This window comes from Chelonoidis abingdonii, chromosome 3, assembly GCF_003597395.2.
Source record: "Chelonoidis abingdonii isolate Lonesome George chromosome 3, CheloAbing_2.0, whole genome shotgun sequence".
NCBI classification, from domain to species: Eukaryota; Metazoa; Chordata; order Testudines; family Testudinidae; genus Chelonoidis; species Chelonoidis abingdonii.
This window is the reverse complement of record NC_133771.1, coordinates 151,172,916-151,199,266: the sequence shown is the minus strand read 5'-3', so window position 1 is coordinate 151,199,266 and position 26,351 is coordinate 151,172,916. Positions and strand designations below refer to the sequence as shown.

Here is a 26,351-nt window from a genome sequence, read left to right as displayed (position 1 = left end):
AGAGAAAACATGGGTAAGACGTTAAAGAATACAACACAGGTAAATTTTCTCTTGCACTTTTCCCTATAGAGTCATCAGCCTAGGGGAAAACAGAGGCTGAAAGTTATGGAAAAATACACATGGACGAAAAATAATGACTGAAGGGAAACAGAAGAAATAATAAAAACAAGGAAGATATAGAAGGTTAATTAAAAATATTTTAAATAGATAATACTTAATGATATATTCCTTAATTAGAAGCACATTTGATTTTTGTGGGGAAACAAGGATTCTGTGGGAAAACAGTTGCATTCTGATGTCTGTGTTGGTGAAAAAACAGAGGAGTCTATGCATACATTTCTAATATCTTATCCTGGACCATGTAGATCTTTGCTGTAGTCCCAATTCCAGGCAAGGAAAACTGGAATTCACCAACAGACATTGGTTCAACAAAAGATATTACCTCACCCATCTTGCCTCTCTAATATCCTGGGACTACCACAGCTACAACTACATTAAAAAGGACAGATAGATAAAGGAAAAATGGACATCAGATAGTTGAACTGGCTTGAAAGGAGACAGCTAACGGTTTCTCTTCATCTCTTAGATTTGCCCAAAGTCAGACATCCCTCCCAAACTTTGTTTTGGACTACAGGTAAGCGGAGGATGCTGTTGATATTTGGGTTTGTTTTACAATAACCCAATAGTCAATATAATAAAATGAGTTTATACCCCACCAGAGCAACTGAGTCCTTCACTGCACCAGCCATCACTCTGGGCTTGCCTTCAGTGCACTGGTGGCACATGTTATAATGCAAGTTTTGCCCATAACCTGATTCCCATCCACAAACACAAATCTCTAGCTTGAGTTAAGTGGTGTTTTAAAGCTTCTAGGGATATAAATAGCAGTTAAAAAAGGTAACCATGTAACCGACTAAAATTTTATCGCTTACACGACACCTTTCATTTCCTATTTTTATGAAAATATGCTTATGATATGAATAACGTAACAGATATTCTTTATGAAAGATGGCTTGTGTGACATATCATTGGAAAGGTTATGATTTACTGAATGTGATTATCCAATTTGTATGCCTGTATCATTTCTGTATCGGAAGTTAGAAATATTAACTATGTATCTGTATTTCAAATGCGTAACTTTGGGCGTCTCTCCCAACTAGCATTTCAGGTACAACAATGGAAAAGCCAGACAGGCTTAACGGGCCATTAGCAGGGACAATGGGCTGTGAAAGAGCTTAGTCTTCCTGGTGACGCTGGAAACAGCCTACGAGCAATGGCTGCCACGGCGATACAGAGACATGGGTCCAAGTCACCTGGTACTGAATACCCCTCCTCCCCTTTTGAAGTCCACTGGTTTTCCACTAGAAGACAGAGTTCCCGCCTCACAAAAAAGCTATATGAGGCATGGGAGTGACATCATCATGGTTCTCTTCTGCCTCCTCACCCAAAGAGACACTGAGAAAAACACCTGGAAGCAAACTGAACTGAGGGGAGGAGGAGAGAACCCAAGCTGGAAGGGCATCTAACTTGTGAGTAATACTACCTGAGGTCTCAAGAGACCAGTGCAGCTGCCTTCCAAGACTTTCTGTAATCTGCTTGCAACAATATCTAGGGTGAGAAATTCTATGCGTAACCAATTTCTTTAATGAACCTAGCTTAATTTGCATGTTTGGTTTCATTTGTTTAGTAATCTGATTTGTCCTGTTTGTTATCTCTTATTTTCACTTAAAATCCACCTCTGATAGTTAATACACTTATTTCTTGTTTCTTATGCAATTTCTAACTGGGTAGGCAAGAAGTGCGCACATCTCTCTTCACATTGAGGAAGAGGGTGGATTTTTATGAGCTTGCGCTCTGGAGATTTTTCTATATAGCACAAGACAGTGTTATTTTGGGTTTTTCCCCCCAAAAGGGGTGTGCATATGAGTTCTGGGGGAGTCCTCTCACACAGAGCTGACTTTAGTCTATGTCTGCAGTGGGGTGTGGCCCTACCTGTGTGCTGCAAGAGGCCAGAGAGCCTAATTCAGTAAAGCAGGAAGAGGGAACCCAGGCTGATTGAGCAGGGGAGGCTTAGTTAAGCTCCAGCACATCAGGTGGCATCCTAGAAGGGAGGGGTCTAACCAGTCACAATATGGTTAAACATTTAACTGGGGAACTAGGGGTGTTGCAGCACCCCACGTTTTACATGGGGCCCCTGGCTGCCAGCCCCCGTGCCTCAGGACACTCCCAGCTGCCAGCCCCCATGGCAGCAGTGCAGTCCTGGGCTCCAGCTGGCAGCGGAGTTTAATCGTTAACCAAACCCAGTAAGACTGATGCTTATTAGTTAAACTTTTATATCCCTAAAAGCTTCATGTACCTAGCTTGTCAGGGGGTGTAGGCTGATGCTCCAGTGCTGCTGATGTTGGAGATTGAACTACCCTGACAGTGCAGTAGCTAAAATTACAACTCGCCAGCTGCTAATCCAAGTGTGGTCATTCACTCTCCCTTGAGCTAGGCTAGCTCTAGTGTACTGACTGTTGCAGTGAAGACAACCCTTCCGAGTGGTCTGTCATATCAAACTCAGATCTATATAACTACTTCTCCTTGTACATTGCTGTATCTCAATAATGACTGCTGACAACTCTAGCAAATTTATTTTGATTTACAGTATATTTACAACTGGATCTTTGCAGATTAAATATTACACATTTTTGTATGATGTACTGCTGTGCATTTTTTAATTTTTTTTTTTGCCAAATTATTAAAAATTTGAGTAACCCCTCCTGAAAATAAAACTTTAAAAATCTCATTGAATCTTGCTGCTAATTTGCTGGCACACCTCTGGGATAACAGTAACTCCCAGCTCATGATATCGCACAACTACACCAAAACCTGTTATGGTGTCCTATAAATCTAAACCTGTGATATCTGCGTCATGCTTTAAAACACACAGTAACTTCTTTATTGTGTTTAAGTCACTTAGCTTCTTTGCAGGTAACAGTACTGAAATTACCACCCCAACATGTTCCCTTCCTCAAACTTGCACTTAATTACTCAAATTTACTCTTAAGAAATTAAAGCTTCTTTTGCTTCGAATCCACCAGATCTTTAGATGGGTACACGGTTACATTTACCATAGCTCTGTGTACAGTTCTGGGACTGCTTTAGTTGAGCAATTAACTAAAGTTAATTAATTAAGTTAATTAAGTTGATTAACTCTGCTATTCAGGTATAGTAATTTGCAATATGTATGAAGCCAGAGGCTTCAACAGGAAGAAAATGGGCACAAATCTAGAATAATCATAGCAGCAATGGCAGGAGTAATTTGCTGTGCGTAAGGGTAGATTAGAACAAGCTTCCTTTCCCTTGTTATCAACTGCTGAGTTAACTGCTATCTCGCTTTGGAGAGAAAGGCAACAGATTTTGTTGAAGGACACACTATAGGGCTGTCAGTTAGCTTAGGATGCCTGGGTATTACATAGTACCATAAGTCATAGTGTCAGTGACACTACATCTGCCAGCATCTGAGGCACCAGTAGGCATCCTCCAATATGTGCTTGACTGGTAAAGAATGATTTATTCTACTGGCCAGAAGCACCATCAAACCACTCATCTGCTGTACCATTCCCTGCCCTCCTTTACAGTAATATATGATTTATATGTACTCAGATAAGAGGACATAATAAAGCAGAAATATTAAGGAGGTCTTGCTGTCTCCATCATACTGACTGATGCCTTATTTAAACTGCATATTGCATAACATGGATCAGAATAACTGAAAATCTAAATAGGGCATCTTTCTCCCTTCAAATGTCCATTGTGACATCCTTGCTCTCATCAGCCTTTTGCTGTGATACTCTTTTTCAATGGCTAATACCTCCATCATTAGTTAGCACCATGTAACAAAGCGGGGCAAATACTTGGTCTACATTTTGCTGATCTTTGTCATGAAATTGCCCTAAGTACTACAGGATCATGTTTAACATGTTCTCTGTCTTTGAAAATGGTGAGAATAGACTTGTGTGTGTGCAAAAGAACTTTACTATGGAAACCTTTTCCGGTGACAGGTGGTCATTTGAAATATATTAACCATGCAAAAATGTATGTTTCTCTGAAAAAGGCACATTAAACTAATGTGTGAAATAAGCTCAAGTTTTTCACATCTGTATTTTGTTATTCAATGTCTTGTCTAAAAAAATAGAAAACTAAAAAACAGTATGTTTCTTGTATCTACTTTCCCTAGCTAGCTATACTGTTAAAGTGATTTAATTCCAGGAAGATCAATAGCAGCAGCATTCTTTTTAATGAACACTGCCACTGAAAATGAATATGTATTATTCAATTTTTCTGGCTGAACTATAATCATACATGAGATGATTATGATCTGCGCATGTAAACTTGTTCCATTAGCAAAGAAAAAAATTCACTAGAATAGAATTCAATGGTAGTTTTTTGTTAAAAAAATGAAACTTTTCAAAGTTGTGTGATATCAAGAAAAACCAGTGAAAGAAACAGATACTCATTACTCAAGTTATAACCTACAGGACAGTCCACTGTTTTGTATTTTAGGCCACTTAACTATTTAACAAGATTAGATCTCATACATGGTAAATAAAAATAGAAAATCTAGAATTTCTAGTTCCAGATTTGTGAAGTTGATTACAGGGTTTGTTTTTTTAAAAAGATAAGTCTCCAAGTATTCTGGAATTCTATGTCCTAGGAATTTCTCAGAATTGTCCTCCAGAATCTAACCTTTTACAAAGAAAAAACGTTTTAACTCTTATAGCTGTGAAGATAGATTTCCAAATGGGAACTAAGTTTAAACTGACAAATTGTCGACATGAGTATGCAAGCAGTCAAACAGTAGCTCTAAAAGACTCCTGATTATCTCAATGAGGTGTTGACTCTGAGACCTAATGACATCTTAAATAATAATAATAATAATCATAATCAACACTGTTACTCTTTCATTGCCCATCATTTTGGCTTAAATATTCAGCTACATTAATGTGCTTAACTATAAAATTTTAGCTGCACTGGCAGATACAGGAATAGGAACTAGTGGTGCCGCTGGTTGCTGTCAAAGTTTGTTAGGATTGGGAAAGAAGAAATCAAGTTCTCCTCTATGGCAAAAACTGCGACTGACTCTTGGTGCTCCAAAACCAAAGTGCTTTCCATGCCTACCTCAGAGACAAAAACTAAACTGTCTCTTACACAGCTGCCAAAATCTACATCTTTCCCAATACAATGTTTACAGTACAAAGTTGCATTACAAATAAAAATCATGTGGCACATTAAACATCTACGAGCAGCATGACAATAGAATTTAACATGATTAAATAGCACAAGAAATACTTTTATTGATTGTTATCATTCATTTTCCACAGTGAATGCAATAAAACTATTATTAAATGTACCTGAAGTAGCCACAGGTATTTTAGTCTGCTGCACTGGAGTGCTGAATAATTTAAGTTTAGTTTGCTACAAGTATGCAGGGTTCTTCATCATCCAAAAAACATGGAATTTGTTAGTTTTAAAAAAAGGAAAACAGATAAACAGTTTAGAATTCATCTTTTCAAAAACTTGTCTACCATAAGGTGATATGCACCCTTACACGGTGCTTGCTGCCTATAGTAACATTACATCACCATGTAAGGATGTTACAAAGGGTAACAGTGGTTAATCCACATACTACATAGCATAGTACAAGGCCTACAGATCACTCAAGAATTATTGCCTGCCTCACTAAAGGTAGTCTATTAGAAGAGGACACGTTGGACAGTTACACTGGGCTCAAGCCCTATTCTACATTGGCACCGAGATAGGCTGAGTGTCCTTCTAGGTGTTTGCCAACCTGAATTTCTCTGACTCTACTGCATTTGAAAATTATAAGGGTCAAAAAACTTGACATACATGGACATGTTTGTATTAGAAAATGTAGCTGAACAAGTATACATGAAGATATACAGTGGTGTAACTATACCTCCTTGTTTAAGCCATCCTCGGTTAACCAAAAGACCTGATTAACAAAAGAATGGTTTTACTGTGTCTTACCAGGTTGTGCAGGTATCTGGAATGCCTGAGAACATAGTTTCTTTAAAGCTAGCTGGCCAACTACCTCCAAGTTTCATATGAAATCCTGTTTATCTGAAGATTTCTGATGTCCCCAAGTCCTTTAAATAAATGAGATTGCGCTCAGGACTAGTATAGCACAAGCTATACTTTTACAGCTGAAGGAATGGCCTGGATGGACATGGGAAATTTAATTGCACAAAGTAGCCTTTATTTAAGTGCTAAAACACAGTTTAAACTTATTTAGATATGTAACTCTTGCAGCTGTTATAATGTTAAGAAAGTTAATATAAACGTAAATTTTGTGCATATGTAAATCCCAAAGTAAAAATTGCTGTGTAAATGCAGCCTGAGTAAATGCTAACAACTGATGAAAAGCACAACTATTTAAAACAGTTCGTTAGAGCAGCATGCATATACTCATGCGTTCAGTGAGATGCCGGGAGAAAAGCACAGACTGTAGGACATTTACATTTTTACTGCTGACATTTATTAATAATCACTGATATAGACCCTGTATCAGCATGTGCTGGCCTCAAGAAAGAAGATCGCATGGTCCCCACAGCCTGTTCACAGGTTGAGCCCCAGAATGACATTGAGCATTGTAGTCTCGGCAGAAGTGCATGCTAGGAAAGGGGACAGGGCCGTAGAAAAGCCCCAGTAATACACATCAGGGAAGAGGCAAAATTGGCAGTGGTTTTCACTATGGAGGGAGCTTGTTTGATGGTAGAGAGTCCAGGAGATGGAAGTCCTGGAAGAAAATTTCAGACAGGCCTAAGAGGAGGGATAAGAGGCAGGTGAATAGAAAGGTACGCAAGCCACAGCTGACAAAGAAGATATGCATAAAGCTAAGTAAATTACCCAGATGAGGTAAGAAAACTGAGGCAGTGGCCGTATGTGGCAACAGAAAATTAAGCCATAGGTTTGTATGGTGCTTTGGAAATTTTAAATGTACGTGGTCCCCGCTCAAAGAATTTACAGCCTAAATTACCCAAACCTATGACAAAATATAAAGACAGATAAAACGTATAGGAAAAGGAAAGACAATGATTAAAACATAGTAAAATAATCTGAGTCCTATTATTCTATAAATTATTCACTTACTGTGAATGTGTGTATGCTCTAATATATTTAAACAGCATTTGAGATACGACAAGAATGGTAGAGTAGAAATAGGTTTTGAAGAGAGATTGGAAAGCATGAGGATGCTGGGTGCAAAAGAAGAGGGCTGTTGTTCCAGCTATAGAGAAATCAGTGGGAAAAAAGTCATAATGGTGAGAGTAGTAAGAGGTGAAAAGTAGAGTAATGAGGTGTGAAGAGTGGGCAGAGACCAGGAGGAAAGTTGTAGAGCCACAGGAGATGAGATGTAGGCAGGCACAGAGCTCTTGCAGAGCCTTAACAGTGAGAGTCAGGCATTTCACCATGCAACCCCAGCTCATTTCCTTTCACCAACTTCCTGTCTCTTTCTGCATATAACAAACTCTTCAGCCTCATTTTTAAGGAGTGAGAAATGGTTAGCTGAACACTGAATATATTAAAGATGGGAAAGAAAGAAGTTATAGCAGATGAGGCAATATAAGAACATGGTCTTGACTGTGGAGAAGGAAAGGGAAGAATAGATTTTAGAAACATTATTGAAGGAAAAGCAGTAAGATATAGTGAGTGCTTTGATATAGGAGAAACAGATAAGAGTAGAGTTATACATAACCCAGAAAATATAACTGAGAAAATTGAGTTTTTAACGGTGATGGAGAAAGCAAGGACAGAAGAGTCATTAGGAGGCTATATAAGATGTATAGTTTAGTGTTAACATGTTTAGTTTAAAAAAACTGCAGGACATTCTTGAAGAGAAGAGACAGGAAGTGATGCACACCTGGAGAGAGGAGGTGGAGAGGCACATAAGAGGTGTCAAAATAGAGGTAATAGAATACCATGAGCATACACGAGGCTAGTAGCACTGTTTAACACTGGTTAACATTTGTATTGTTCACTTAAGAGAAGTTTAAGTATCTTATCTCAATTACGTTTTGCAAAATTGTTAAATGATTAGAGACATTATGTGTTAATATTGTTGAAATAAATCTCAGCTGTTTATTAATATAGAACTGTTTAGCTAGTATAAAAACTATATGGATCATATTGTACATAGCCAATAGGAAGGAACATAAAAAGTCCCCAAAAGTTAAGTCAAAGCTTATGCATTATTGCCAAGCTTTGGCCCCGTTTATTTTGACTCGAAGGAAAACTCAAGTTTTCCACAGACCAACTATTTTCCTTAAGTTTTCTTCTGCAGACATGAGAAGTAAACTTATAAAAGTAAAAGCTTTTAAGAATCATATATTTTAATAAATACTTATTGTTAATATTACTTAACCAACCAAAAGTCTAAGAACTTGTTGGACACAGAGGGATGAAATAGCAAATTATTTTGATAATACTTAAATGTATTTAAACAGGATCAGAAAAAAAAATAACATTCACCTAGCTACCAAGCAACCTACAGCTCAGCTGAAATAATAATACTTAGCACTTATATAATGTTTTATGCATTCAAAGCAACATACAAATACTGATGCAATGATGTACATTGAATTGGGTCAGGTGGAAGTAAAATGAAATATTTAAAAGAATTTAAATATAAATTTAAAGAACACATATTCCAGTGGAGGAAGCAAAGAGAAATTCAATCAATCAGTTTTCTCAGGCTTATTAAGGACTTGATTGAAATCCTAGTAAAGTTAATCAACTGACTCTGACTAACTTCTCAATGGAAGATGGATTGAGTTCTAAAATGTCAAAAGAGCTGCATGATGTGTACCTTTACTAGGCTGACATTAAAAACACAAAAACTACAAATGGTAACAAAGCCCTACTATACAGGGTCCTCCCCTACAGAAAATGAAATTGACTACCACCATTTGAGTTACCAAGTTGCAAGTCTTATTAATATTATGTACTACTCCTTTCCATTTCTCCTAGCTTCTAATTGCTTTGAAATAAACATAGATACGGAGGTAATGCATTCACACCTACCTCTGCATTTACAAAGAAGACAACCATGATTATTCTGCTGGAAGCCCATTGGACAGATCTTACCACAAGGAAGTTCTGGGCATTTCTTACAACGACAGATGTCACAGCCATGCTTGTTCTTCCTAGATGACCGAAATAATTTGTCAAAGGTCAGCAGATCACTTTAAATGTCTGATTAAAAAATGCCCATGATCTTCAGAGCAAAGGCTTCCCCTGAAGTGACTAAGTAAAAAAAATTCCCTTAATTGTAATTCTTGTACTCAAAGAAGGTAAGGGGTAAATAGATCTCCACTCTTGGCTTGTGCTCCCTCTGTGTGACTGGCAGAAACACCCTATTTAAATTTCAAGCTATTAGGCCACCTCATTTGCCTGGTACATTTAAGTGCTGATGAGCCAGCACTGCTTTTGACAATCAGTTCTTTTTTCAGGTGAAAGAATAATAGAATAGATATAACAGAACATCTCCAAATCTGTGAAGAAGATAGAAGGGTAAGTGTGGATCTATTATAATCACTATCTTCAGAGAACAAAAATTACAAGTAATTTTTTTCTCCAACAACATACAGTAGATCTCCACTTATGTAAAATACTCCAATGATGTAACTGAAAATGTTGATTAAGTAACAGAAAACTTATTTGAAATATAAGATGTGGAATGCCAATAACCAAGCGGTAAAGGCAGTGAATGTATAGTTACACATTTTTTAATACAGAAAGATAGGGTATCTTTGTGAAGATACATAATATAGAAGCTAAGTACAGAAACATTTTCTCACCTTCCAGATAAATACACTGAAACAAGCAAGAGAATTGAGGTTTTTTTATAATCACAAACCAAGTTCTGTAACACTGGTAATGCTAATCAATACAGTGTTATGAAAAATAGTTTTTGTCAAACAAACTTGTTACTGTTTTTTGATATCATGTTTTATTATTAAATCTATTTACACTACACAAAATCAATGCAGCCTACATTAAGTGGATTAAAAACTGGTTAATGGATAAATTGCAAAAAGCTGAATAAATTGGAACAATTTACCTTGGGATTTGGTGAATTCCCCATCACTTGAAGTCTTTAAATGCAGACTAGATATCTTTCTAATAGACATGCTACAGCTCAAACAGAAGTTATGGTCTCATAGTATTACAGTGAAATTATACCGCTCCATAGATAAAGCTGGAACTAATTAACCAATCTTAGCGCATTAACTTTGCCAAAACTAAATCAATACACCGAAACTAAATCAATACACCGGAAATTTCCTAAATGTGGTTATCTAAGAAATGAGAATCTATAAATAATATTTTGTGGATAACTGGACAGGATGTAAGTGAAATACGAAAGTCAGAAAAATCAAATCTTTCATTTTTGTAAAACTAGTCTAACCTTTTTGGAACATTATATTTAAAAGTACAGTATTGACCCTCAAGTTTTGTTAACATGGTTGTCCTCAACAATTCAGAGATTTTTAGATTTCAAGGTCAGAAAGAAACATTGTGATAATCTAGTCTGACCACCTGCATAAAATGGATCATAGAACCTCCCTGAAATAACGTCTCTTGAAACTACATCATATATTTTAGAAAAACATCTAATCTTGATTGGTTTTTTTGCCAGTGATGGAAAATCCACAACCCTTGCCCTTGGTAAGGTGTGTTAATGAATGTTGCCTTTGAATCTTTTGGGTAAGACTTGTAATATTACTTAAAATCTTACCATTAAAAATAAATATACAGTGTTAATTTAAGTTAAGTTTTCAGTAAAAGTGTAAGTTTGCTATCTTTGCACCATAAAGCTAGAATCTACTCATTTTAAAAGCTATTATTTTTATTTTCTTAAAATAATCAGAGCATTTATAATGATCTTTTTCTCAGAATCCCACACCATTCATAGTCTTATTCACCTTGCAGCCTCAAAGCCATTGGTTATCAAAACATCTTGAGCTCCAGCATCTTTTCATACGCACACCTCATTCCAGGAAGGGTAGCAGTTATTAGAATCTTAACCGCCCCAATGTCTTCCCCCTTGAGTGCTCAATCTTTGATTCAGTACCCCTACCAAGGGGCCTGAAAGACATGGAATGGTAAAAAATTGGGAGAGGGGGAGAGAGAGAGAGAGAGAGAGAGAGACTGTATGATGAGGAAATTGATGCAGAGAAGGTATGCAGGGAAGGAAGGCATGCAGGGCAACGAGAAGCATTAAGGTAAACATAAACCATAAGGTCAGGGAATAGAGGTAAATTTTTCTTCCACTAAAACCATCCTAGAGGAGAACATGGAAAGGCAGCACTCATTTCCCCATAAATGTAACTCTTTCTGTGCCACAACACCACCTCTTTTCTATGTATCCCCACCAAGTGCAATCTTTTCAAGGCCAGAACTGATGCACCCTCTCCTTCAATACCCATCAAGCACAACCTTTCACTACTAGAATGAATGCCCTGCCTCCTTTACTTTACATGCCCTATGGAGTTTCTAAGCTCTGTCAATTGAACCGGTCTGATTCAGGGAGCTTGTGAAAGGTAATTACTCCCCCTCCTCCAAATTTTCAACTATCAATGATTTAAAATCATGTTTGTTTTTAAAGTTCATTCTTTAAATTAAAAAAAGATTTTGTACTTATATGTTGGTAATTCTTTATTTTCTTCTCATTTTATAATGACATGGTGCAGTAGGTAATATCTTTTACTGGACCAACTTCTGTTGGTGAGAGAGAAGTTTTGAACCTACACAGAGCTGCTCTTCAGGTGTGGGAAAGAAACTCCCTGCAGTACAGCAAAATGCACTATAAGGGTTAGTGGTTTACAGATTGTCATAATAAGCCATATATCCAGTGTTTCTGTTCAGTCCATGATTTTTGGTATCTAGCAGATATACCCCAGGCTCATCTTTTGAAAATGTTGTGCAGGTTTCCTTTGAGGATGAAGACTGATGGAACAATCAGTCTATATCTGACCTATGAAAAAGTGTTCACCCACAGGTGATACAGTGTTTTTGTCTTATTTTCCTATGTGAGTGCATTTGAGAATGTCGTGACTGCCTGGTTTCATATAATTGTTATTGGGACATTTAGTGCACTGGATGAAGTATACCACATATTGTGATAGGCACGTGTAGGATCCATGGATCTGGAAAGGTGTGTTGTGGAGGACGCTGATCATAGTATCAGTGGAGAGATGTCTTCAGGTTTTGCATCGGTTGTTCTGACAGGGTCTGATGTGCTTTGAGTCCGTGGGTCCTGGTCTATGGGGAACTTGCTTCTGATGATGAGGTTGAAGGGTTGTTTGAAGGCCAGAAGTGGAGGTTCAGGAAACATTTCTTTCTTGTTTGATGATACCCCATCATATGGATTCCAGTGTAGTGCAGTAGCTGACAACTGCAGTAGGTGTGTGCAGTCAGAGTGGGTTTTTTATTTCTGTACTGCAGCAGGTTCTTTCTGCATATTTGGGTGTCCCATTCCATGCTTCTCTTGTTTGGTGAAGGCAGTTTTAAATTTATTAAGGAGTATATCTCAAACTTTCTCCTAGGAGCATATTCTGTGGTATCTGAGTGTCTGGCTGTACATAACAGATCTCTTGGTGTGTTTGGTTTGGTTACTGGACCTATGAAGGTAGGTGTGGTGATCTGTGGGTTTCTTGTATATGGCTGTCTGAAGAGTTCCATTGCTGAAGCGGATTGTGGTGTTCAGGAAGTTAAGCCTGGCATTCCTTGGTGCTTTTTGCCTAAATATGGGCTTGGGAACATAATTTATGGTGCCTATTTTTAAAAATTTTGTTTTGCATGTCTAAAAAAGACAAGGTTACTTACCCCTGTAACTGTTGTTCTTCGAGATGTGTTGCTCATATCCATTCCATTTAGGGGGTGTGCGCGCCGCGTGCACAGCCGTTGGAGAAACTTTTTTTTACCCTAGCAACACTCGGCAGGTCGGCTGGGCGCCTCCTCGAGTGGCGCCACCACGGTGCCGCATAAATAGCCCAGCCGACCCGGCCACCCTTCAGTTCCTTCTTGCTGGCTACTCCGACAGTGGGGAAGGAGGGTGGGTTGGCGGGGTCGGGGACTTTCCCAACCCCGTTGCCCGTACCGAAGCCATGCCTGGCTCGCTGGATTTAAGCAATGTTTCGGCCTGTGATCGGCCGATCCGACAGGAGACCCCACGACTCTGCCTGAAATCCTGGGAGAGTCGCACTTAACTCCTAAGTGCCCATCTGTAAGGCATCAAGCCGCGTACCCAAAAGGCGGAATAGGCTCAGACAGCTCCTCATGGAGGCGGCGTTGACACCGGCACCGGAGTACGAGCCAGCAAGCGGAGACCGCTCCCACGCGTACGCGTCCACGTCCGGTAGCCGGTAAGTCCTCGGCACCGGCGCACCGCGACGCCGAAGCAACTCGCGCGCTCCTCTCTCCGAGGTCGACGTCGGCCAAGCCTCGGACAGACCTTCTGCAGCCGCCCAAGGCTAAGACTGCGCCATGAGGCAGACCGCCCAGCACCGACCCTGGTTGCGGCGCCACCAGATCCGGCCCCGTTGACTCTCAGCCCCGCGCGGGCCGTCGAGTCCGGCCTCCGAAAAGCTCCCGGCACCGGCCGCGGTCGAGCTGGCGTTGCCTTCCACACGGAGACATTTTCGGCAGCACGAGACCTGATTGCCATCACGGAGCCGGCACCTCATTACCTCCGGTAACCGCCAGTTCTTTGCCCCTCTCCAAGGGCAAACCGCTTTTTTCTCGCCGCCCTCCACCACTGCCTGGTGCAATCCTCCAGATCTCGGTCTCCTTGCCGCTCCTCTTCACGGCACCGCTCCCTAATCGCGGCACTGTTACCCGCGGCACTGCCGCTCCAATCGCGCACCGTTCACCGGGCACGCTCCGAGTCGCAGCAACCGTCACCACAGCAGCCGCTCCCAATCGTGGCACCGTTCTCCTCGGCACACCGAGCTCCCCAGCGAATGCCCGCTCGCCTCGGCGCCAGTCCGCTACAACCCGCTCCCCATCCCGCTATTCGCGGCACCGGTCGAGCTCCCGCACCGCCACGCAGGCCGATTCTCCGGAGCAGATCTCGCCGTCGAGGCTCAGGTCCCGGTCGACCTCCCGGCACCAAGCCGGCGGGAGGTCCGTCCGGCTCCAGGCTACCAACCGGTCCCCCCCAAGACTCCGGTCGCAGGTCCATTGACACGTCAGTGCCACCTCGCGGCCCTCCGTGGCCGTTCTGGTAGAGAGTCTGCTTCTTCCAGGGCAGGTAGCAGCTATAGCCGGGACTGAGACGCTGACATTCCCCGTGGGACGTCTCCACGACAGTCGCTCCCACAATCCCGCGCAGCAGCAATGGGCCATGTGGATACCTGGGCTACCATCAGGCCAGGGTGCTCCCCTGGTTCGGCCCCTGCCACCTGCTCCACAACGTCGGGCACCAGAGGCTACCAATCCCGTCCTCCTCCGGAAGACACGGAGACCATACCATCCATCCTCTGCACTCCCCGGAGTCTTTACTGCAGACCACAAGGGACGAGCCCTCGCCGAAGACCCTCTTGTCCGGGCGTATCCTCCTCGCCTTCACCTGATGAGCGGGCGGGCTCCATCTCTCAGGGCCCCCGCCGATCGACTTGCGAGCCCACCAGACTGCCTTCGCCGGGTGGCCCTTACACATAGACCTCCCAGTGGAGGAAGTGGCGGAGGTTGACGACCCGGTGTCACTATTCTGGCTGCCGATGCCCCAATGCGCATAGCCCTCATTCATAAAAACTAATACAAGCACTACCGATACCTTGTGGCAGTCACCAGCATCCATCCTCCGACAGCAAAAGGTGTGGAGCGGAGATATATGGTGCCCTCCAAGGGTTATGACGCCTATATGTCACCCACCCCCCTCCTCGTTAGTGTCCAATCAGTTAACGAGAGGGAGGCCAATGGCCAGCAGGCGCCGGACCAAAAATCAAAAGAGGCTAGCGCATGACCTTCTAGGCCGTAAGGTCTATTCAGCAGGCCGCATTACAGCTCCGAGTCACCAATAGACAGGCCCTCTTAGCGATATCGGCTTTAAACACCTGTCGGAGGTTAGCCGCTTTTACAGAGTTGCTGCCCCGGACTCACGCCAGGAGTTCGCAGCCTTTGTAGAGGAGGGCAAGAAGATCGGCAGGACCTCCCTCCAAGCTGCGCTGGACGCGGCCGACTCGGCTGCTAGGACTGTAGCCTCCGGATATACGCTGAGACGGATTTCCTGGCTCCAGGCCTTCCATCTTACCCCAGTACTGCAGACCCACATTGCAGGACTTACCCTTTGAGGGCTGGGGTTGTTTTCCGATAAGACAGATCCTACCTTCAAAAGCCTGAAAGACGGCAAGGTCACTCTTAAAGTCGCTCGGCAATGCACACCCCCGTGGCTCACGGAGACGCTTTAGGCCCCACGCCCGCGCCCCTAACTTCCCGCCTCGAAACAGGCAGTACTTCACCAGGAGGCGAGGTCGGGGCAGGACGAGAAATGCAGTCTGGCCCCTGCAGGCGGCCCAGTCTCAAGGCCCTCTAAAGCCACATCAAGGGGCCAAAAGAGCTTTTGAAGTACCTGGGACGGCGTACCAAGATCTATCAGGATACCTTTCTCTCCTTTCTCAACGCCTTCTCCTCTCTTCCGTGTGTCGCAGATTTACTTCGACAGTGGGTGTGCGCACAGTAAAAGCAGCGGTATACCACCTCACAAGTTTGCTTCATCCCGCCCTTCCGCCCACCTTCCCGCCTCTTCAGGGACCCCTCACGAAGCATATCCTCTGGCACGAGGTACAATCTCTCTCGCTGCAGAGACGCGTAAGAGAAGTTCCGCTGCCCAAAAGGGGGATAGGTTATAAACCCCGCTATTTTCCCTCATCCCAAATCCAGGAGCCCTCCGACCAATTCTACATCTGCGGGGACTCCGACAAGTGGCTACCCCAATTAAAAGTTCCGCATGGTCTCCCTGGGAACATTATCCGTCCTTGGATCCTGAGACTGGTACGGCCGCCCCGATATAAGGACGCGTACTTCCACATAGCCATTTTCCCGCCCACAACAGGAAGTACTCGGTCACGGTCAGACAGCACCACTTTCATTTGCTGTCCTCATCCGGTGGCACCCTTTGGCTGTCTACTGCCCGAGTTTTCACGAAATATGCATGGCGTCGTCGCCGCGCACTCTGCGCAACAGCAGATCACATGTCTTCCCATACCGGCCGATCTGGCTTCCTCAAAGGGCACCTCGCACGCCAAGTCCGTCAGCACGTCTTCGTAACCAAGGACCTCTTTTGTCCGCTGGGGGATCCTCCTCAAGATGCGGAGAAGTCACTCCAATCCGACGCAGAGACTGATCTTCATAGGATCGACACTGGACTCCTCCCTTAGCCAGAGCCTACTTGCCTCAAGTGCGGCTTCCTAGCCACTCAGCTTCACTCGGTTGCCGGCTTCTTGCAAAAGCACTCGTTGACCGCAGCTCGCAACTGCCTTGCTGCTGGGCAGTATGGGCATGCACCATGTCACAAATATGCAGGCTGCGCATCTGCGACCTTCAGACGTGGCTTCACTCGGTCTTCCGTCCGACAGGGCACTATGGACGTGTTTCACCGATCCCTCCCGTTCTCTCCGTCCTCGACTGGTCGGACCCGTCTCAGGTTTGTGCAGGATGCTCCTTATCACAGCAACATCTCTACCTGAACGGATGCGTATCCGCATGGGGGCCCACTAGGTCGCTTACGGACCAGGGCGTTGGATTGCGACTGAGCTCACCTTCACATACGCAAGGATGCTACGGGCGTCCGATCTCAGCCTGTCAGACGTCCAGCAGCATCTTCGTGTGCGTTGGGTGTGTCCGGTCTTTACGGAACACACACGGCCATTTGTACTACATCCAAGGGCTCGGCGGGGGACATCGCTCGTTTCGCCCTGTGTCAAGCAGAGCCATTCAATATGGGACTCTGTTAGCACTCGAGTGGATAGTAGCATCTTCTTCTGCCGCGGTCTTGAACACCCTGGCGGATCGGCGAGTGAGCAAGGTCCTGCCTCTGCACGAGTGGTCGTCAGTGACGACGTCATTTACTCATTTTCCGAGTGGAGGTCTTTCCCCTCGTAAGACCTCTTCGCGTCCCGCGATACACGGAAGTGCCAGGAGTTCTGTATTCAGGGCTCTCCCGGTGATAACGGACGCCTTTTCCTGCCTGCTGGGCACCGCCTACTTTTGCCTTCCCGCCCTTCCTATCTGGTACGCCAGGTCTTGCTCAAGGTTCGGGCAGGCACTATCTTATAGGACGTGGCCGCAGCCTGGAATCACTCCTGGACCGCAGTACCACTCCATTTCCATTGGCACGGGACCAGCTGTCACCTCTGGACTGTCACAGGACCAATCCCTGTGATCGCCTATCACGCAGGGTTTTGTTCATACGGATCTGGCGATCTCCACCTAACGGGTGGCTCCTACTGCTGAATGCTGAGAATGTACACTGCTCCGTCCGGGCGCGCATTCTCTCCATAGCCAGCAAAACGCCAGCAACCCACGCAGAACGTCTTGTTGCGCCAAGTGAGGGGCTTCGGCTGGTGTGCATCCCGTGTTTCCCCCTATCTAGCGCAATCCGACGATCCTAGACTACTCTGGCACTTAAAGCGAGGGGGGCGACTTCCTCTTTGAAGGTGCACCTGGCAGCAAATATCACTTCCATCACGGCATAGATGGTGTCGGGTGTTTCTCTCACGTAGTCCTCTCGGCTTTGAAGGGTCTGACCGTAATATCCCCCACTCGTCACCAGCCCCCTCCTGGGACCTCAACTTGGTTTGAACGACTTTGTTGGCGCCTTCGAACCATTGGCAACTTGCCCGCTTCTTACTATCGTGGAGGACGGTCTTCTTTGTGGATACTCCGAGGGTTCGGGTCTGGAGGATAGGAGCTCCTCTGTCGATCCCCGTTACCGTCTTTCATAAGGACAAAGGCAATGCGGCTATCCTGATCTTCCCTAGGTGGTGTCTGCTTCGACGTTTGCCAGGAATCTTTCCTCCCGGTTTATTCTCGAAGCGCATGCTTCTCGGAAGAGAGAGCTACCACCCACCTTGGATGTGGCAGAGAACTGGCTTCTGTGAAAGAACAAGCCCTTCCGAAGGTCCTCCGAAGATCTTGTCGGCGGTTGCAGAGGTGAAAGGTTGCCAGTTCCTCCAGGGATTTTCTGGTAGGGCTGTATTCGAGTGCTTACGAGCAGCTCAGGAGTTCCTCCTGTCCTTATGGTGCATTCCATGAGGGCTCGTTCTCCTGGGCGCTTTGCCACGTATGCCATCAGATGAGACTTGCTGTGCTGCGACTGGTGCTCCCCGTCCACCCTTTCGCTCGCACTTGCGTTGGTCACGTTCGGGACGACGGCGGCTTTGGGGCGTATCCAGATGCCGAGCGTTCCACTCCGACCCCTCCGCTAGGTAGGCTTCAGGGATTACTAAATGGATGATATGGCACCATCGAGAAGAGACGCAAGGTTCACTATACCCTTGTAACTGTTGTCTTCGAGGATGTATTGCTCTATTCATTGCCAAAACTAATAACAACTACACTAACTATTTTACTCAACTCTAACTAATTAACTATGTAAACGAAACGATTAACTAACAAAGAACAGCGATAAGCGAGTAGCTAGGGAAGAATGTGAAGGTCAGGCAACTGCACTCCACTGTTCCAACGACCGACATGGGCGGTAAGAAGGAACTGAAGGGTGGCTGGGTCGGCTGGGCTATTTATGCGGCGCCGTAGTGGCGCCACTCCAGGGGGCGCCCAGCCGACCCGCCGAGTGTTGCTAGGGTAAAAAAAGTTTCTCCGACGGCTGTGCACGCGGCGCGCACACATCCTAAATGGAATGCATACCCTAAATGGAATGCATATGAGCAACCACTCGACGAAGAAGTCCACAATAATTTGGTTAATATATCAAAAGCCAAAATAACTTTTCACTGTTAACAATGAAGCAATTTTGTTTTGCAGTGACAGATTTTATGCCAGTAAATTTTTTGTTAAACTACAGTTTTAGCTTAACTTTAAGCATGAATAGCCTCACTGAGTTTGGGGCTATTCATGTGCGTAATGATGCATACCTGCGTAATTGTTTGCAGGATCAGGACTTTAATTTTCAATATTTTGGTTTTTGCCTCCAGTAGTTTTGTAAAATTCAAATAAAAGACATTACTAATAGTGGCACTTAAAAAAATCCCAACCAACCAGTGTTTATAGTTCAGTTCTTTATACTTTATTTAATCTAAAGTTGCAATAGTACAAATTTAATTTTTTTCAGAAAGCCTCAAGCTGATTTAAACAACAAACTAAACCCTAGTGATTTAGATCAACGATTTAAATCACCCCATCTTACTGAAAATAATTACTTAAGCTCCAAGACAGCTCTGAGACAAAACTGTTCAGATAACACTCAGGCTGTAATTAACAACATTACAGAAAAGACATCTAGTCGAAATTTAGAGATAAGGTTACTAAAAAAATTTACTGTTGTCAACTTTACTTGATCAACTAATATAGAAAATGTTATTAATATTCATCAGAACCCACCTGACTCCCTGCCTTCACTCTGTCCCATTAATATTTTCAATAGTTAATACAATACCTGAATTCACATAGTTCATATGTAAAATCAAAGAAGCAATTCCTATTCATTTCCTATAAGCTACAGACCCCTCTCCATTCCATATGACTATTCACAGTGGAAAACAACATCTCACCTCTAATTCATATCCAGTACAGAAAAGCCATAATCCCAATCTATCTTTCCTTGATAAACTAAGGAACCAAACTACCCCATCCACACTAAATATATAGGGTAGAAACTACTTCTCTCTACATACCTCTAGACATAGGCCTCATATAATACCTTGTACTTCTATAGCACTTTTCATGTAAGGAGCTATATAGTTCTTTAATAGCACTAATGAATCAGGGCCTGATCATGCAAGTATCTAAGCACATTTAACTACTCAATTTATGACATCTGGTACTCTATTCCACATACGACCTTTAACCCCCTAGATGAATGAGCACTACAATCACTGGAACATGTGGAAGCCCTATAAAGAATACATTACATCTTCCTTTGAACTAAGTGATGAAGTCATAATGTGATAAGTTTATAAGGAATACATTGTACAACCCTTGCTCATTTCAGTAAGCACTCAAGTTATTCCATTTAATGGCCCCATGATGCACAGACCATGCAGTTTCCCTGCATTGCCAGTTTACAGTCTATTTCCCTCTGTGCAGGTCAATTTACACTACTTCCACTGTGTTTTGGGCTTCGTTTGCCCTCTCAAGGGGAAAACAGGATTTGAATCATAGCTACCAAATGCTTATTGAACACCTCTAGTATTTGTTATTGTCTTTCAAGTCTAACCTGTTCAGATGAAAAGGGGATCAGAAAATTTTATGGGAAATCTTGGGCCACATCATCTGTAAATCAACTCTCTTTTGCATTGCTACTTTACCCTTGATTAGAGAAAAACTATGTTCTAAACAACAGAATTTCAACTGCCTTCCAGGAGAGAGAGAGAGAGAGAGAGAGAGAGAGAGAATGGAAGCTCTCCTCACTTGTTTTAATAGAAATTTAAATACTTCAGAAGCTATTTTGTCTTATTCTTTTTAATAAAAAATTCCACAGATTTCTGATCTCATGCTTGAAGTTATTTACCAAAAAATCTTTTTTTAGGCAGTCCCTTAGCATTAGATATTGCCAGTGTGCATTTTTGTGTTAACCTAATTTGGTCTTTAACTCTGCAAAACTCATGAAAATTCCTTTATTTTAGAGATCCAAAGTTTGAGAATATCATCTGCCAGCCAATTCTTCCAATTTAACATTTGACCTTTTATTCTGAATACTGAATTTCCCCAGATACTGCATGAACTTCAGTTGATTTCCTTGGACTGAATATTAATATGAAATGCATATCTACTCTGGTTTTCCAAGAATGTATTATTAGTGGGTTAACTAATTTTAAGTGTACGTCTACTCTGAAAAATGACCATACTTCTTGCTAGAGAGATCTGCATATTCAGAATCCTATCTGCTGACCTTACAAACACAGATCTGTTTTATTTACAAACTCACATATGGAAATACTGCTAAAGCAGAATGTGGTGGATTCTATTCCATCTTGTGCTTTGTCAAACACAATTGTTCCTTAAGTTACAGTATGTGACATATGCGCAAACCCACTGAAGATTAATTGCAAAGGTGCCTTAGAGCATAAACTGTCCTGCTAAACTTTTATTATTGCTGACGATGCAGTAGCAGGAAAGAACCCAGCATAGTTCAGATTCCAGTTTGAATTGGCAGGTCTGACAATCATAAAAAAGAATATTTTTACTTGTATAATGAGCACATTTGATCTGCAAGTCATTGGCACGATAAGGGATTCGCATGATTACAAGCATTTTTAGAGTGAAACCACAGTTTTTAGTATTTTGATATTTTGAAGAGACATCGTCCCCTGTATTGGTAGCTTTTGTGAAAAGGATTTTTATCACAGCCTGAGACATTGACTTCCAATCTAGCCTCCATAGCAAAACTGTATGTGCAACATTTAAAATAATTTGATATAACCTCAGATTGGACATCCTTAATTTAGCTTTTTTCTAATGCTAATTCATTTGAGTCATGATTTATGGTTTACACAGCTAAATGGAAAAAATAATTCTCAATGATTAATAATAAAATGTGGTGGTTTTAACTGGAGAGTTTGTAATAGTAAACTGTTATCTGCATATACAGCAGCAGCATCAGAAGGGCCATTGATTTGAGCAGAGCAAATCTAGGCCTAGTTTCGGGGCGGGGAATCCTGAAGGAGACAATTAAAGTGTATCCAAGTTAAAAAAGAAAAAAAAAACAAACAAAAAAACAACCAGCAAAACAAAAGGTAACCACTGTAAAGGAAACAATATAAAAAATACACACACTAAATACGGAATGCCAAGCCTGAAACTGCTAAACAAAAGGATGGATGCAATTTTAATTTACTATCCAAGCCCAAGAGAAAGGACTAAGCTAACAATCTAATGACTAGGAATAAAAATAAATAAAATACCTGCAAAACTATAGCATTTAAACAGCAGAGCTGCATGTACAGGGCTCAATAGTGGCTTTTGTTAAGATATGTCTACACTGTAGCTAGGAGCATGCTTCCTGGCTTGAGTAGACAGACATGTTAGCTCTGTTCAAGCTACTGCGCTACAAATAGCAGCACAGCCAGAGGTAGCATGAGTGGTGGGTCTATACTCAGATGGCTAGGCTGAGCTGCTGCCTCAACTATACTATTTGTAGATTGCTAGCTCAAGCAGAGCTAGCATGTGCCTGTCTACCCATAGTAGAAAGCATGCTGCCAGCTGCAGTACAGACAAATGCATAGAGCCAGTGCAGAAGGGCATTGTTGCAGCAAGTATTCCAGGAGACTTTGTGCCTCAGGCAAACACAATGTCTTCTGGAGTATCCGTGGATCACAAAACACTACTGATGGGTCTGTCAAGGTACTTCTACAGCTCTCATCAGTGTAGTATCTCTGTGCCTCAAAAAACATCAACACTTATCCTCACTAAATCTGAGGTAGGGAAGTATTATATTCATTTTTTTAAATGAAGAATTGAGCACTGAAAGATTAAGTGATTTGCATAAGGTCACACAAGAAGTCTGCAACAGGTGGGAACTGAATCCAGATCTCCTGAGTCCCAGTTCATTCTGTTAACTCTGAGATCATCCTTCCTCCACTGATCCACCCTTCTTTAGGGTACAACTTGTGCTCCGCCCTGTGGAGTTAGCACCCTGACTTGTGAAGTGGCGAATAGGGGCCATGATCCTGCCCTACCCCATTCCTTTGAGTTGTTCTATGCCACTGAGGACACCAGAGTCACAGTGTTTATGTTTGGGGAAGTGCAACATTAGACACAGCTCTGGCACAGGGTGCAAAACGTGACCTCATGACCTCCTCATGACCTCCTCATGACCTCCTCCTCCTTTGTGTATCTTCACGGAATTGGGCAAAGTCAGGAAACACTTTCTCTCGTCATGACAAAATACTATCACCTGTACCTGAATACTAAAATGTTCTTCCAAGAGATAGTAGAACAATAAGATCTAGATTAGAAAAACGAGGGTCTGGGAAATTTCAAAACAAAATCAATCAGGGGATTTACTTTTTTTTTTTCCATCAAGTGTTCAGCTGATCTATTTGGCCCAAACCTACACTACACCAATTCTGACACAGAAGTACCTAGAATAAAATATCCTTTTGCAATTGGTGGTAGGGGTTTAAATGGCATTTTTGTCAAAGAGGGAGTGGATTTTCATGTGAATTATTTTTGACAGAGCTGTACTCGAGTGCATGCCTGAAGGGGGAAATTAGTGAACTGTCCTACAACATAATTTTGATGATCCGTGATTAAAGGTTACTGGAAATTGTGGGAGGTATTATTCTTCTTACAGGGTGATCGTCTATGGTAGAAACTGGATGATTAAACAAGCCTTTAAAAATCCCTAAAGTTCTTGTTGCTGAGATGAATAATGCTGAAGGCACCAAGTCCTCTGGTTCTTGGGTGGCTTCACACTCTGCTTCAGGTCCTAGGGATCTTTGAAGCTGCACTTGCTGGCATTAGCCGGATTATTAGGCACTGCATTTTGTTTATTCCTCCTCTGGTATGAAAAATATGAATGCTAGATGATCGAAACTCAGGGAATTGAAGGTGGCCTTATTCTTGTTCTCTCCCATCCATTCAATTTCTACCCTTTTTCCTAAATTTCTCTACCTCTATGTGACAGATCCTCTTTTTGTTGCACTTCTTGCATGCTTTCAAATTTCTATCCCTGCAGAAGCTGTTTTTCTTGTTGCAAGATAGGCATCAAAAGACACACTAACCAGATGCAAATACTTGTATTATATTCTTAAAGCATTCTTCCTGCTCATGGAGGGCGTGTGTGGGGGGGAGGAATTCATGGGCTTTCCTGTAGAAAGTGGAAGAATCTGTGTCCTTCCAGAAAAGAGACTTCAAAGAAATGTACGATGTTAAGATTTCTCCAGATGGCACTGACCTGATTAATCTTTTTCTGCCTCCGTCTCTTGGAATCAGCTAGTTAGAGAGGTGAAGGTATGGACTGAGGAAAGATGGTGCTGAGAATGCCAACCTCTTTGATGAGATCAATTACTGTTTAACATTTATATAAGGTACCTTCGGTACATAATCAATGGGGCTGAACATGTTGATAGACTTGATGGCTTAGGCACAAACATCAGCATATTTTGTCTGGCCAGAGTCAGGTGCTACAACTCATATTTGGTGAGCAAGATGCCTTGATAGTTTCAATAGGGCTCAAATCATGCAGGAAGAAAGCATTCATTAAAATATATAGGAGGCCAATCCATACTCTTTGACGCTGGGCTCTCATTGCTATGACAGAGTAAATCTGCAGTGAGCAGAGACCCCAGGAAATCCAAGATGCTGAGGATACATCAGCAATTCATCATATATACCAAAATATTCAACAAAAGAAATAGATCTGTTCTTGGGGACAGGTTCCCATTTTAATTCCAAGTCATTGTTGAGTGCCACAAGGAAATTATGTCAATGCTCCAACAGATCTAATGCCTTTATCTACCCCTTAATGCCAGACTTAATTCAAATGCTTTGCAAATGGTGACGTGGCCTGTAGGGTCTAGTCAACCGGTCTTACTTTTAACAGGCAAATATGAAGAGTCTCAATTTACATCTGAGGTATTTAACTAATATTAAGGACTTCCAGGCTACTTTAGAGAAAGCCAATCAGATCAGATCTGATATGATCTAAGCCCCCACAATTTAAAAACACATTCTAGAGAATCTGAATCCATGAGTGTCCTAGTGTGTCCCCAGATACCATAAGAAGACATTACCATTCTGACAGACATCTGCTAATCACACTTAAGGCTCTTTTTGAAGTCACTGGAATGTGCCTCAGAAAACCAAACAAATCACAACTCAGAAGAAAAAGAAGGAATGAGCCAGAGACCTGCCATGAAACTCAGGCTTAGCAAAGAGGCATCTCAATCAAATACAAGGTAGTCACGTATCAAAGACTCATCTCACAGACAAATATCTAATTTGTATGTAAACCAAAGTAACAGTAAGAAGCACTTGAAAGAATAAGAACAAAGAGAGGACTTTGCATATAAACAAATGAATGAACTCTCACAGAGTAAGGATGTACATGTATACATAGCAGCAGCAGTCAAAAGCTGTTTCTCTGTCCTAAGCAGAAAGAAAAATGGACTGAGGAATGACTGACTATTATTCCTAGCAGCTACACATATTCCACTCAGTGGTGTTGTGCATTCTGATTAAGGAAGTTACTGCCAGTCACACACTGGGAGTAAAGAACCATGAATGGAAATCTATTGCATTTACTTACCTTAAGACAACATTCATTCTTCCTAAATACCCGAGGTCCAACATCTAGAAGTTGCATAAATATGTTCATTGTGGATTTCTGTCCCTACTGTGTTTCACTCAAAACTGTAATTAAGTATCCTTTTCCCCTCCCCCCTCATAATTACTGTTTATAAAAACAAAACAAAATAAAGGAAAAAATACTGAATCAAATAAAACTTAATCCCATAAAGTGCTCATTAAGAAAGAGTGAGTTTTTGCCAAACTCATTCTAGTGGAAAAACGTATTACACAATTATAATAAAAAGAACAGAACAGTAAAACTAGAAAATTAATATGAATAATAAAAAGTAAAAAAAGCACACATCAATGAACAACAAGCACAATATGTGGCATTTCAGAATAATTATGAAAAGCATTTCTAGAACTCACAATAGTATCCAGTTTTAAACACTGCAATATATGATCCAAGGTTAGGATTATTAGTGAAATAAAATAAATTAAATTGAAGGTAGAAGTATTTTATAAAAGAAAAGGTATAAAGAGAAGCTAGCTTGATTGCCTTAGATACTCCACAGCAAAAATCAAGAGAGTCAATTGGGGAAAAAGCAAAAAACATACATACATTTAGGTCTTGGCTCAGGAAAGCACTTATGCTCAGACATAAGTGCTTTCCTGCATCGGGGCCTTAAAAAACAATGACATGCCTTTAAAATGACCATATTTTAACAATTATTCCACACTGTAGCTTTTCCATTAAGAACTGGAATCACATACTTTTAAAAAAGTATTATTGGTGGAGTACGGAATTTAAAAAAAAATTGACAGCTGCCCTGTAAACAAACTATGTAAACTCCACATGTAAGCATGCTATTTTA

The 26,351-nt window shown here is 42.1% G+C and overlaps 1 protein-coding gene across 3 annotated transcripts in view; it reads right to left on the bottom strand.

Annotated features, from left to right (window-relative positions):
• CRIM1 (cysteine rich transmembrane BMP regulator 1) overlaps nucleotides 1–26,351 on the bottom strand; it is a 330,365-nt gene that overhangs the window by 41,867 nt on the left and 262,147 nt on the right. For 2 of the 3 annotated variants that reach the window (XM_075064226.1, XM_075064225.1), the window contains one exon: nucleotides 9,085–9,206. The exons of the other annotated variant lie outside the window; for it this stretch is intronic. In XM_075064226.1, the coding sequence (XP_074920327.1) occupies nucleotides 9,085–9,206 (122 nt within the window). The remainder of the gene's footprint in view (nucleotides 1–9,084; nucleotides 9,207–26,351) is intronic. 3 annotated transcript variants of the gene reach the window in all.